The 13430-nt window shown below is 43.0% G+C and overlaps 1 protein-coding gene across 1 annotated transcript in view; it reads right to left on the bottom strand.

Annotated features, from left to right (window-relative positions):
- Window positions 1-13430, bottom strand: part of NEGR1 (neuronal growth regulator 1) — a 1123335-nt gene that overhangs the window by 211564 nt on the left and 898341 nt on the right. The window contains exon 6 of the mRNA XM_069092781.1: window positions 27-178. Coding sequence (XP_068948882.1) covers window positions 27-178 — 152 coding nt within the window. The remainder of the gene's footprint in view (window positions 1-26; window positions 179-13430) is intronic.

Genomic DNA, 13430 nt, shown 5'->3' with positions numbered 1-13430 from the left:
CCAGATGGCACATTTACGGTACTTACGGTTAAGAGGCAAGCTGGCATTGGTTGTGCCCAGCTTATTGGCAGCCACGCATGTATAGTTCCCAAAGTGCTCCTGTGTAACGTTGGTGACGGTGAGGATGGATCTTGTACTGAAGTTCTGAATGATGATTCCTTGTTGACCATTGAAGAGCCTGGAAGACAAAAGCAAATTCTAGAGCAATCTATGTTTTCTATACAGTTTGAGCTTTTCTAGGATGATATTGCTGTGATAACATAATAATAGTCGATCAATTTAAACCATTTCAATGGAATTCAATTTCACAAACATCTGTTTAAATGTCTGCTGCCTACACAGCATTGTCCTTTTGATTAAAAAAATAAAACAGAGGAGAGAAAAATGGGCCCTATCCTTGAAGAGTTTACTGGGAAGCTCCAACATGGCCACAGCCAAGACTTGACCAAAATGGAAGGCACAATGGCATTATTATTGAGTTTTCACTAGAGTTACTAGTGAGAAGGGAAGGGAAGAAAAGAAAGGAATGAGCATTGATATGTCACCTACTGTGTGCCAGGCATTATGATGAGTTTTGCAAATATTGTCTTACTCGATCCTTACAACACCCTGGGGGTGGGGGAAGGTGCTATTATTATTTCAATTTTACAGGTGGAGGAAACCAAGGCAAACAGAGGTTACATAGCTAGTAACTGTCTATAGTAGCAAGCACCCTAGCACACCCTGGATGCCCTGCCAGGACATGTTCTTTGATCTGCTTTTCTAAAGGAAAGACAATTTTAAAGGGGTCAACAATCTTACTTTAATTATAGATAAGTAGAAAGAAGTGAGTATCCGAGAAAGAATCCAAGAGACAGGGCTCCAACTGTCTGAACAAAGTGACAGAACCACCTCTGTGTGCCACCAGACTGAAAGAACCCCAAGAGGAGAGTAGTTGGGGGCTCTTAACACATGACTACTCAGAGTCCCATCCAGCGAATCAAAAGGTCCTTCTTGTGAATGACTGCTAAAAGCAAAACGCCAACCTTTCTGTGTGTGTGGCTTCCACCTAATAGGCTTAGAGCCAGAAGGCACCACCACCTACACAACTCAGTGCCTAATTAGCTGAGCACCAAACGTGTGAAAGGCTTCCTACAAGTAAGCTCCTCCTTAGTCAAGTTCCTCTCCCAATGGGCTCTATGTGAATCAGGATGTATCATGGCTATGAAAGCAGCAAGGTATCTGGAATGGAAATACCTGTGTACCTTTAGGCCAGGAAAGAGAGCTCCTGTTCCAAGGGAAAAGGAGACACATGTGATCACATAGGTCTATTCATGGATGGGGAAGATCTTCCTGTTCCATTAGCATTACAGGTCTTCCTGACTCCAGGCTCAGCATTATATACAATGTGCCCCCTGGTTACCTATATACATGGGGGGAGTAGATAGAAGCACAGCTGTGTAATAGAATCATGAAGATATTAAAGTTCATTAAACCAACATTTTGAAACAAACTTTGCTCAGATTTGTCTCACTAGAGTATTATTTTGTTTTTAAGAAAGCTGAAAAGCCATCTAAATTGCATATTTCTCATTGATATCAATAGAGATAATAAAGTAAGGTTGTGGTTCCACATTGGGAAGTCGCAGAGAGAAAGAGAATTCCTAGGTAAGGTTACTCGAGGGTTGGCTAGGGTGACCCCTGCCTCTAACGCCAATTCTAAATGACCTCCCTGGGCTGTTCTCATTTAAGATGACATGTTATGGTGTTGATAGTCCAAGATTTGGAATTCTGGATCCCAGGGTTTGAATCCTGTCTCATCCTACTTGTGTGGCCTCTGGAATTCACACAGCATCCCTTTATTCACCATGGGTGTTAAATGAAGGGATATGCCTAATTATCTCCAAAGTCTATTCTATCTATAAATCCTGTTAGACATTTAATACAAGGAAACAAATATTTATTAAGTTCCTACTATGTGCCATACTTCCTCCTCCCTTCCTCTCTCCACCAAAAAAACAAATCAAAACAAACCCAAAAAACAATAAAACCTCTTACGGTCATGGTGCTACTACTTCTATCAAGAACCCACAATAGCTTCATCCCCCCCAGCCCCCCACTGGATGATGTCCAAATTCCAATTTGCATGGCATTCAAGGGCCTCAGCTGATTTTAGTCAGAAGACTTGGGCTCAAGTCCCTTTTTACTATATAACTTCATGGGCCTCAGTTTTTTCAGCTGTAAAATGAGAGGGTTGAATTAAATGGCCTTCTGAAGTCCCTCTGAGCTCCATATCTATGACCCTGCACCAGCACCATAACTACTCATCCATCTCTTACATCAATTAATCAATTGATCCACATTTATAAAGTAAGTCCCTACTATGTTGCAGACACTATACTAAGCACTAGGAATGCCAAAAGAGGCAAAAGACAGTTGCTGCCCTCAAGGAATGGCACTCTAAGGGGGGAGACAACATGGAAACAATATAAAGGAACCAAACTCCACACAAGAGAAATCCAAAGTAATTAACAGAGCAGCACAAAGCTCCCATAGAGGAAGGCAGCCCTTCTTATCGCCCTTAGCACATATGATATTACTCTATTTAGTGGAGAGCTAGAGAGAGATAAGAGCTAGTATTTATTAAGTGTTAATCATACTGCAGTCACTATGCTTAGGGAAGGAAATGGCAAACGACTCCAGTATCTTTGCCAAGAAAATCCCCAGTGGGTTCACCAAGAGTCTTCAGACTGAAATGACTGAACAGTAACAGTCACTGTGCTAAATACTGACTACAAATGGAAGCAAATATGGCAGTCCCTTCTCTCAAGTAACATATGATCTAATTGGGGAAGAGAGCAAATAAAAGGAAGCCATAGATGGGTTGGGGTCATACACAGGTGTAGACCAAGTGACCCTGGCTAGAGAGGCAGAAACATACCTGGCAGACCTGGAGACCCAGAGGAGGGGTTGAGTTTCTGGTCAGGAGGAGGCAGAGATGATGGTTGAGGTAGAGAAGATATGGTGTAGGATGGGTCAGAGAGTGGTAGGAAAATCTGGGTCAGTCTTAAATATGCCCAAAGGACATTAGTCAGGGTTGTCCAGCAACTAGAACTAGCTTGGGTTAAATGGGCTGCTTCACATGAGAGAGGCTCCCTCTCCATGGAGGTCTTGAAGCAGACACATGCTCAGTGACCACTTTTCAACTATTTTCAGTAGGGATTCTTACTCAAGTATAACTTGGACTAGATGGTCATGGGGATCTTTGCTAGCCCTGAAATTCAGTGATTCTCTGATCTGACCTGGTTTGGATCTTGGCTTTACTATTTGCTGCCCATGTGACTTTGGCCATATCAGCTTCTCGGAGGCTCCATTTTCTTGTCCATAAGATAAGGGGGCTCATTTTGCTTGTAAGGATAGATCTCAAACCAAAGCCAGGGTCAATGACCTCTCAGGTCCATTCCAGCTCTAAATACTTTATTCTATGACTTGATTCTTTTTCATTCTTGCTTCCTCACCTTTAGTCATACTGTGTTTACTGACCGGGGATATTCTTTCCTCATCTGTACTTCAACTTCAATCCTGTACTCTGTTGGAGGCCTGGCTCAAGCCCTTCCCTTTCCTTAATCCTGTCCCATAAGTACACTGTCCATTGATCTCTCTCCTCCCAATATTGCTATAACATGCCAAGCCAAGACTCTTGAATCAGCCCCTCATACTGTTTTGCATTATTTTCTTTTTCATGTGTGTTAAAATTCTACTTCTACCTAGACTGTGATCCCATGAAAGCAGGGGCCCTGATGTCTGCTTTTCTTGTCTCCTTCACAGAAACTAGTAGAGCATGAAATACTTGAGTCAGGGATTCATAGGATGATGATGATGATGATGAGGTGGAGGAGGAGGAGGAAGAGGAAGATGAAAAGAAGGGGGGAAGAGGAAGAAGAGGGGGAGGAGGAAGAAAAGGGGGAGGGAGAGGAGGAGAAGGGGGGAGGGGAAAGGAGGAGGGGAGGAAAGAGGAGGAGGAGATGATTCTTTAGAAGAAGATAAGGGAAGAGAGTTGAAGTAGGAGTCAGGAGACCGGAGATCAGTCCAACTCCAGCACTTAGTAATTATAATCATGGAATAACTGAAACCAGGGGGTGCAGTGGATAGAGAGCCAGGTCTGAAGTCAGGAAGACCTGAGTTTAAATCTGGTCTCAGATACTTACTAGCCTTGTGACCCTGGGCTACTCTCTTAATCCTGTTTGCCTCAGTTTCCTCCTCTGTAAAAGAAGCCAGAGAAAGAAATGGCAAACCACTGGAGTTGTCGCTGCCAAGAAAACCCCAGATGGAGTCAGGAGAGAAGCAGACACTACTGAACGTCAGGACTGAAATTCCATTTCCTCAGGTACAAACTGGGAACATGACTTCTTACAATCACAGAATTAGTGCCCCGACCCCAGTCATGCTGTATTTATTTTGCACTCCCTCCCACGTTCCCATTTACACCTGTGTTTGCTTCTTCTGTGTGATGCAGTGGGTAGTGCACTGGGTTAGAGTGAGGAAGACCTCCTTTCATATCCCCCTCAGACACTGTGTGCCCCAAGGGATGTGACTTAACCTCTTTGGGCCTCACTCTGTTCATCTATAAAATGAGACAGTTTGACGTAAGATTGGTCAAGTTCCTTCTAGCTGCAGATTGCTGACCGAGCCTGCGTTGTCTCCCTCCTCACAACCCAAGCTCCTCTGGGAGTGATATCCCATGTTAGAGGTGCCCACCAGAGCCGGGCTGTGGGAGCTCACAGCCTGAGGTGGGTGTTCATTTATTTCCTCTTTTGTAAATTTTCCAAGGTTTTGTATTATAGTTTTATTTTTAAAGTCCCAGAAATGCTAATAGAGGGCATTCCTCCGAGAATTCAGTTTGAACTCCACTGCATTGTGTAACGTGGTTTGCATCTAATTTAAGAGAAAATATACTGTTTTTAAGTGGAAGACTAAAAGAGGTACCCATGCCTGATTATGCTGGGAATTACTTACATGTCATGTAGAAGCAGAATCTGGGCTCATCCAGGCCCCAGCGAAACTTTAATGTTATTAACAAAACCTTGGCTTCAATAAACATTGAAGCAGCCATAGCCTGAGCAGTAATCTGAATGATCTCTCACTTAGCTACCAAAAAGTCAGACATGAAACATGGAAAGGAAGCCACACACCTTTTCCCCTTCTGCCACCAAGTACAAATCTATTGTCATTAGCCCTCTATTTCCACAGTGATTATTGGATATCTTTCTGCATCCCATTAATGACTTTATTTTTCAACTAATCAGTTTATGTTGCTGCATAAAAAATGACAGTTTCATTTTCACTAGAAGCTTTATAGATAGAGCCTGTCCCTATGTCACAGATCCCTGCTCTGGAGGGCTGCCACTCCCTGGACAGTGAGTGAGCCTCCACTCCACTGCACCCCAGCCACACTGAGACTCCAAAACCAAGGCCAATCCTTCACTGGCAACCAGAAAATGCAGAAGAAATTAAGCAAGGTCTCTCCCAGGTGCGCCAGACTCTGGGGGGAAATCTCAAGGGAAGGTAGGAAAGAAAAGGGCATTCTTACACCCCACCAGACTGCAGGCACCCAGCTTCCTTAGTGGCTCAGAATTCTTTGTCAGAGGGTTATAGATTTAGTGTTTAAAGGGATCTTAGAGGTCATTCCCTTATTCTACAAATGAGACAATTGAGGCCTAAAGATAGAAGTGTCTGTTCCAAGGTCACACAGGTAATAAGTGACAGAGCTGGGATTCAGAAATTAGCTTTAAAAAAGAGGTGCATGGTGTAACTCTTCTCTATTAGAGCACACTGATTCCTTTTTATCATCATTTATATCTTTTTATAATTTTTAAAGGAAAAAAAACCTTTGTCAAATTACTTAAGGGGAGGTATAGGGCAGCAGGGACATCTAACACTGATTCCATTTGGGTTGAAAGTTCCAGTGTAGACACTCTGCCAGCCTAGAGGATTGGAACCCTGAGGTAGTGTGGACACTCCCCCTGCCCCCAGGATTGGAACCCTGACGTATTGTGGACACTGCCCCTGCCTCCAGGATTGGAACCCAGAGTTAACTTAATGCCTTGGAAAGTTGCTTGGGGGCATTAACAGACTAACAGACTCCACTATGGTCACCCGTGGTCACATAGCCTTTGCATCAGAGGCAGGTCCAGAGCCCAGGCTTTTCCTGATTTCCACATCATCCCTCCCTCCACTGTGCCAGATGGGAAACAACGATGATTCTTCCTTTGTGATAGAGGGACATCTGCAGTCCTTCTGAGGCAAGGGCTTTTAGCCTTTTGGGGTATAGTGGGGGCCCCTCTGGTGCATCTTACAAACCCCTTGTCATAATAGTACTTTTAAATAACTGAAGGCAATGCTAAATTTCATTTGGAGCTCAGTGTAAGTAAAGATGTATTTTTCCCCATCCAAATCCATGAATCCCCTGAAATCTGCCATCAGACAAATTGGCCTCCAAGGAACCCAGGTTCGAGCCTCATGATTTATCCTGCAGACCTCCAGCCACTAAGATAAGACTTAGTTCAATCACCTTGTGTTCCTGTGGGTGCTTCCATTGGACTGATGTTGCACACTTGGGGTTTTGAGGCCTTTCCTTCTGCCCTAAAGCGGAAATTCTTCAAGGTTCTCTCTCCTAATTAGTGTTATTTCATGGAGAGCAGGGGCTGCCTCACATTTTTAAAAGTTTTATTTCTATTTCCAGTGCTTAGCACAGAGCTTGGCACATCATCATTCCTTAAATAAATGCTTTGTCTTCCATTCTTTTATTTGTGGTATGAATAACCAATCAGTCAATTACAAGCATTCATTGAACACCCACAAAATGGCGTTATGTCCTATGCAAAGAGCTAGAGATGCCAAGACAAAAATGAAGCAATCCCTGCCCTCCAGAGGCTTATAGTCCAGTGGGGAGCATAACATGAGTGAACATACATACACATGTGTGTATGTATGTATGTGCATACCTATGTATTTACCAAATATGTACACACAAGCCCACACTCAGTCTCTAGCTAATACAGCGTCACACACATCCTTACTGACACAATACATGCCATGTTCAAATTTCCTCCTCTGAGATAACCCAGGTAGGAAAGGAGTTTGCACTGCTTCTCTCCCTGGTGATCTGAATCTCCTACACAGAGGCACAGACTCCCAGGGCTGGTGGGATGAGGCAGCCAGGAGGGTGTGGAAACTTGCATCTTGATTTAGAGGGATCAGAGGAGGGCCATCCTTTGGAAAGCCATCTTCATCAATGGGCCAATGACCAGGCATTCAATGGGGAACTTTTGATGCCTTCTCATTAGGAGAACCCTTACAAGAGAATGTGTCCAAGGCTGCTTTCAGGATATAGATTGCCTCTTAGCTGTTCTCTTCTCCACTTTAATTCGCTAAGGGAGCCCACCTGAGGAGCACTGGGGATGAAGGCACCCTCGTACCAACATTCTGATTGGAATTTGGGGACTTCTTTTACCTCTAAGCTTCTTGCTTCTCAGCACTCCCCTGACCCCATGCCTGACCCCATGGAAAGTGACTGTTTGCAGGATTTTAGTCATCTTCTTAGGCCAAATAATTAACTAAAAGCCTTTCCCAGATTATTGAGCTCAGCAATGTCCTTCCATTCCAGTCTAGGTCCAAGCTGCACTGAAGTTCCCCTCGATGATGAAGTTTCCTTGACTCCTTTGGCCACTGAGCACTTTTCTCTCTGCCTTGATATTCCCCTCTGTTCACTAAGTCAATCAACACACATTTGTTTACCACTTGGGACCCACGATGAAATAGTTGGGCATGATGCTGTTATGTGCCCTTGACAGCCTCACCCCTCTTGTCCAGCTACTGTTTATATTCTGGTAGTCCTCTGCCTTGGTTCCCCCACTAGCTGCCTTTTCTCCTTCCCCTCCCCCCTCCCTAATGGCTCCCACCCACAGCTTTCCTACCACAGTGAAGAACTGAACAGAAACTCAAAGGTCACCTAATGTCACATGAATAGGAATTTCCTTGAATTCTGTCATTAGAGAACTATAAAACAGCGCCCTAGTTCAGCATACATGGCCCCAATTTGTATTTACAGAACTGAGCACCTCTTAGTGCTGTCGCTGAGGGCTCCAGGGCTCTTTGAGCTGATAACTTTGTTCCACTGGGATTCATTAGGAAGCTGGAAAGAATGATCAGAGTTCCAGGGCTCTCCCACCCCCTGCTCCTGCACCACCCACATCCAGTCTGTCAACTTCCATTCATTCTCACAGCGTAATCCGACCGACCACCAATTCTGCAGGGCAATGTTAGGATACAAAGGGAGCTAAGGCAAGCTGACTCAACTGAAGAAATCCCAGCAAAGACACAAGTCAAAGAAGGAAATGGGAAGTGGGGGAGGGGAAGGACATGAGAAGACCATAATGGGTCATGGAGGGAAGACAAAGCCATTCAACTCTTATTGTACTTCTGTTTTTCCTGCAAATGAGGATTATCTTTGGTCTGGAAAAGACAGAACAAAGTAGCTGATGGGAGACCGTGGCCCAGATAAAAAGAGAGGCAGGAAGAGAGCGCCTAGCCGGCCTTAATTGCTTTGAGTCTTTTGGCCAAAAGAAACACAGTCTGTGTACTGAAATAGCTGGTGGATGCAATTTCAGGCCCACTGTTCATGTTATTTGTGGAATGTAGAGAATGTGACAGAGAGCTTGAGACTGGAAGACAAGTAATTTTTTTAGGAAGAGAATGAAATGTGCAAACTAAGTTTTACCTCAATTCTGACCAAATTGTAGTAGATACTGTCAGAATCTGAAACAATGGTTGATCCCTGAGAGCCATCAGGGCCACTGGCTCTGAGAGAAACTAGAGAATCCTTCTCTGTCAGTCTCGTGGTCTGTCTCTGTCTCTGTCCCTGTCTCTGTCTGTCTGTCTCTCTCTGTCTCTGCCTCTCTGTCACTCTCTCCCTGTCTCTGTCTCTCTGTCTCTTTCTCTCTGTCTCTGTCTCTGTCTCTGTCTCTGTCTCTCTCTGTCTCTGTCCCTCTGTCTCTCTCTCTGTGTCTCTCTGTGTCTCTGTCTCTGTCCCTCTGTTTCTCTTTCTCTTTTTCTCTGTCTCTCTCTGTCTCTGTCTCTCTCACCTTCTTCCACAGTCATTTCACGTGGACGTCTATTCAGATGCTCCCTAGACCAATCAGAATGGTGTGCTTTCTGTTTCCCACAGCCCACAAAGCAGCTCCCGTCCTTGTGCCTTTACCAAGGGTTTCTCTCATATCTCAGATTCTCCTCCTCCCTTGACCTCCTGGGTCCCTCAGTCCTGGAGCTCAAGGCTCACACACCCTCTTCTCCCCAAGCCTCTAGTGATGACTACAGTCATCGCTGCTCCATTCCTCTTGAAACTGCCTTGTATAAAGATTCTCTTATTTGTGTCCATACATTGCCCTCCCCTGACTTAGTAGACAGGAAGCTTCTTGAGGGAAAGGACTGTTTCATTTCTGCATGTGTATCTATGACCCTGCCACATATAATTCACAGAGTGCTGGGCCTGGAATCATGAAAGCCTGAGTTCAAATCTAACCCTAAGACATTCACTTGCAGTGTGTCCCTGGGCAAGTCATTTAACCTCTGTCTGCCTCAACTACAAAATGAGGATAATAATAAGCACCAGCCTTCCAGGGCCATTGTGGGGGTCAAAAATACTGTAGCGTGCTTAGCACAGTGCCTGGCACATAGTGAGTGGTAAATAAATGTTAGCTATTATCATCATTGGGGCAGCGAGGTAGTGCAGAATAGAGTGCCAGACATGGAGTCAGGAAGACTTCTCTTCCTGAGTTCAAGTCCAGCCTCAGACACTTACCAGCTGTGTGACCTTGGGCAAGTCACTTAATCCTGTTTAGTTTCGTCTTCTGTAAAATGAACTAGAGGAGGAAATGGCAAACGGCTCTGTTACCTCTGCCAAGAAAATCCCAAAGGGGGTCACTGAGAGTCAGACAGGACTGAAACATGATTAAACAGCATTATTATTATTATTTACAGGTGATATATTTCATTGACTTGAAGTGAACGCCTGAAGGACAGGCCATGCCAGATCAAATTTAATTATTTGCTTTTTTGACTCAGTTCGATCCAGAGAATAATGTACATATAGTTGACCTAGGTGTTTAGTAAAGCATTTAATAAAATCTCTCAAACTAATTTTGTTCATATTTATTTGAAAATAATATTTTTCATTTATATTTATATCTATATTTATATTATTTGAAAATAAAGGGATATGTGGTTAGAAGAAAACATACTTCTGTGAATTTCAAACCAGTTAAATTAGTAATCACGAAGAACTCAATGCTAGCTTGGCAGTGGAATGACGAGGGATATGTTCTGTCATTTCTATCAGTGACTTGGATAAAAGAATCGAATCACTAGTTTGCTCTATTTCAAATAAAACAAAGCTAAAAGAAACAGTTAACTGCTTGTAGACATAGAATATGAGAGTTACCGACAGAATAGACCATTAGGCAAAATCTAAGAAGACACTGAATAGAAATATACGTGAATACTTGAACAGAAAAAGAATAAAAACAAAATTAAAAAAAAATACTTCATAAGATTAAGACGGGGGCACTTGGTGAAAAAGGCCGTTTCAGTGGATTGCAAGCTGAAGATGAAACAGTTACAATATGGCAGCCGAACATGTGATACACTCATAGGTTACATTGAAGCATTAGCACAGCACAGATGCTAGGGTTGCCACGCAGAATACAAGGTTCTGTCTTCTGCTCTGGGCGGCTCACAGCCAGCACGCTGCTTTCCAGTCTGTGCATCACATTTTAAGTAACAGAGCAGAGCTCTGAGTCTCACACTAGCCCTAATCCCAATTGTAACCCTCATGCTGGTTCTCTCACCTGCTGATGCCTTCCCTTCTCAGACTGTTTTCCATATTCTTGTGGACATTCCTTCCTCTTAATTTCTGTCTATTTCTGTCTACCTTTAATTCTCAGCTAAAATCTTACATGCTGCAAAACCCCTCTCCTAATCTCTCTTAATAGAATGCCCTTCCTCTACTGATTATGTTCAGTTTATCAAACACAAACACACAGGTATACGCATGTATGCATATGCATACACAAATCCACATAGATGATAGATAGAGTTGGCTTGCTGTTCACATTCTGACTCCCCTTTAGACTGAGCTCCCTGTGGTCAGGGACTATCTTTTGTCTTTCTCTGTACTCCAGTGCTTATCCCAGTGCTTGGTGCACAGCAGGTACTTAATAAATGCATATTGAGTGACTAACTTTATCAGCTATATCTTCTCCTCTAATTGAACGTAGAAGCTTCCTGAGAGCATGGACTGTTTTTGCCTTTTTTTTTTTTTTGTATCCTCAGTACTTAACAGTTCCTGACGCATAGTAGGCTTTTAATAATTGGTTATCGACTGACTGTGCTTTAAAGGAAGCATCAGGGATTCCGTGGGGGCAGAGGAGAGGGAGTTCCATTCAGGTTACACACCAGGAGTCTGCACAGTAAGAGAGATCAGAAGCCAAACCTCAGTGTTTGAGTGGATCTTATAAATTATCCAGAGGTTTGGACAGACAAGTGGGGCTTTGTGGTGCAGGCCATGATAGTCCAGTCAAAGCTGGGGAGTCCAGGAAGGGGGACCCAAAAAGCCAAATGGGAATAAATAATAATTGATAATAATAACAATAAAGATGGTGATCAGATTAGTTGTCCCAAACTGCCTCTGGCTAAAGATCTACCAACAATTTGCCTCTTCTTGGCTTGGCTTTTTAGTACAATTGTGCCTTTTGTCTCAGCAGCCTTCGATTTCAAAGGGAAGCAGCTGCAAAGGCTGCTTGGCTGCCCTGAGGTAGGAGACAACGTTAAGAGATGAAAACTCCCTGTTACCCATCAGCATCAATTTCTAGTCCCTTCCTAAGGTCACAGAATACGGAAGTAGCAACAGATCCCTCCCAACAATGCATATGTGGGGTTTGGTTAACTGTTTCATACTTGTTCAATAACGTGGCTTGTTTCTTAGAAAGTCCTAATAAAATCCCTCTCGGATGCCAGAAGAAAAAAAAAAGATTATTAAATATTGAACAGGCAGGAAATTATTTTCAAAACAAGAGTGTAGAAGATGGACTGAAAGAGATCATAGCTTGACAATTTCACGATTCACCAAAGGCAAGTTATCAGACTCATTTAGACTCCTCACAGATGTGCAGGCTGGAAAAAAGAGAGGAGGAGGAGGAGGGACAGTTAGAAACAAGAGAGGAAGGGGAATTATATGACTGTGCTGCTATAGCAACCTGTGGTTTACTCTGTTACTTGGGACTTCAGGCTCTAAAACAATATGATAACATTTTATTCCTGAGATTATTCCTAGAAACAGACTGAAGACTATCATGCATCACTGTCTTAGTCCCAAGGGATATCTATCTTTAGTCTCACATTTGAATAAATTAATGTTATTATAATATATTAGAACACTTTAATGATTTCAGACTTTATTAGGTTATTTGAAATGTATGTCTTGTTTGCTTTATCAATTTTAATGAAATTAATATTCTTAGATTAGGGACCTTTGGGCTAGCTTGCTCAGGAAGGGTTGCTTTGCATAGAAAACATCTCCTGCTTAACCCTAGACTGTGCAAACCAACAGGAAGGTATCCCTGACAACCTGGCCTAGAGCAGGTGGGATATGTAACCTCCAGGACTATTTTTGGCATCCAGCTTTTCTAAAATTAATCTTCCCAGGATTTTAACAGAGTGCTTCAGTCCAGGACATTCCAATGCACTCCATTTTGCAGAAATGACATCCATGGGATCAACCATGGGCATCACACTAGAACAGAGCCCAAGGTATCATAATTTAAAGGTAGGCCTATGATGTCATAGTTGGAGGAGGCAGAGTGTAGATATTTTTGTTAATGTGTTCTTATTGAAATTTTGGCCTGTTTCTCCCCCCAAAAATCTGGGAGACGTAGGGAACTGTGACCTTAATATGAGTCAACAGTATCATTTGGCAGTCAAAGCCACTGATGTGATATCGGTTTGCTTTGAGAGAGGTGCAGCTTTCAGGAATAATTCCAGGGTAATTTTCACTGAATATAATAAGAATAATGATGATATATTTACATAATGCTTTAAAGTTTCCAAAGCATTGAAGCGCAGCTATGAAATTAGTTATTTATGTTCTTATCTACCTGCCTACATAGCTATGTATGGTCCAACTATGTGTATTCTTTAAAATAGCCCTGGGAAGCAGATGCTATTATTATCACTCCTTCACAAATGGAAAAATGAAGGCTGAAAAGAAAGGTAAATGACTGGCCCATAGTTATACAGGTACTAAGTGTCAGAAGAAAAATATATGCACATGCTTAGACTCTTAATGTCACATCAAGTGCTCTAACCACTGCACCACTGGCCTGCCTATATCTTTTGTGC

Source organism: Petaurus breviceps, unplaced genomic scaffold (genome assembly GCF_028583685.1).
Source record: "Petaurus breviceps papuanus isolate PSGF00001 unplaced genomic scaffold, PetGlider_PUasm1.0 207, whole genome shotgun sequence".
Taxonomy (NCBI): Eukaryota; Metazoa; Chordata; class Mammalia; order Diprotodontia; family Petauridae; genus Petaurus; species Petaurus breviceps.
This window is presented reverse-complemented; position numbering and strand designations above follow the sequence as displayed.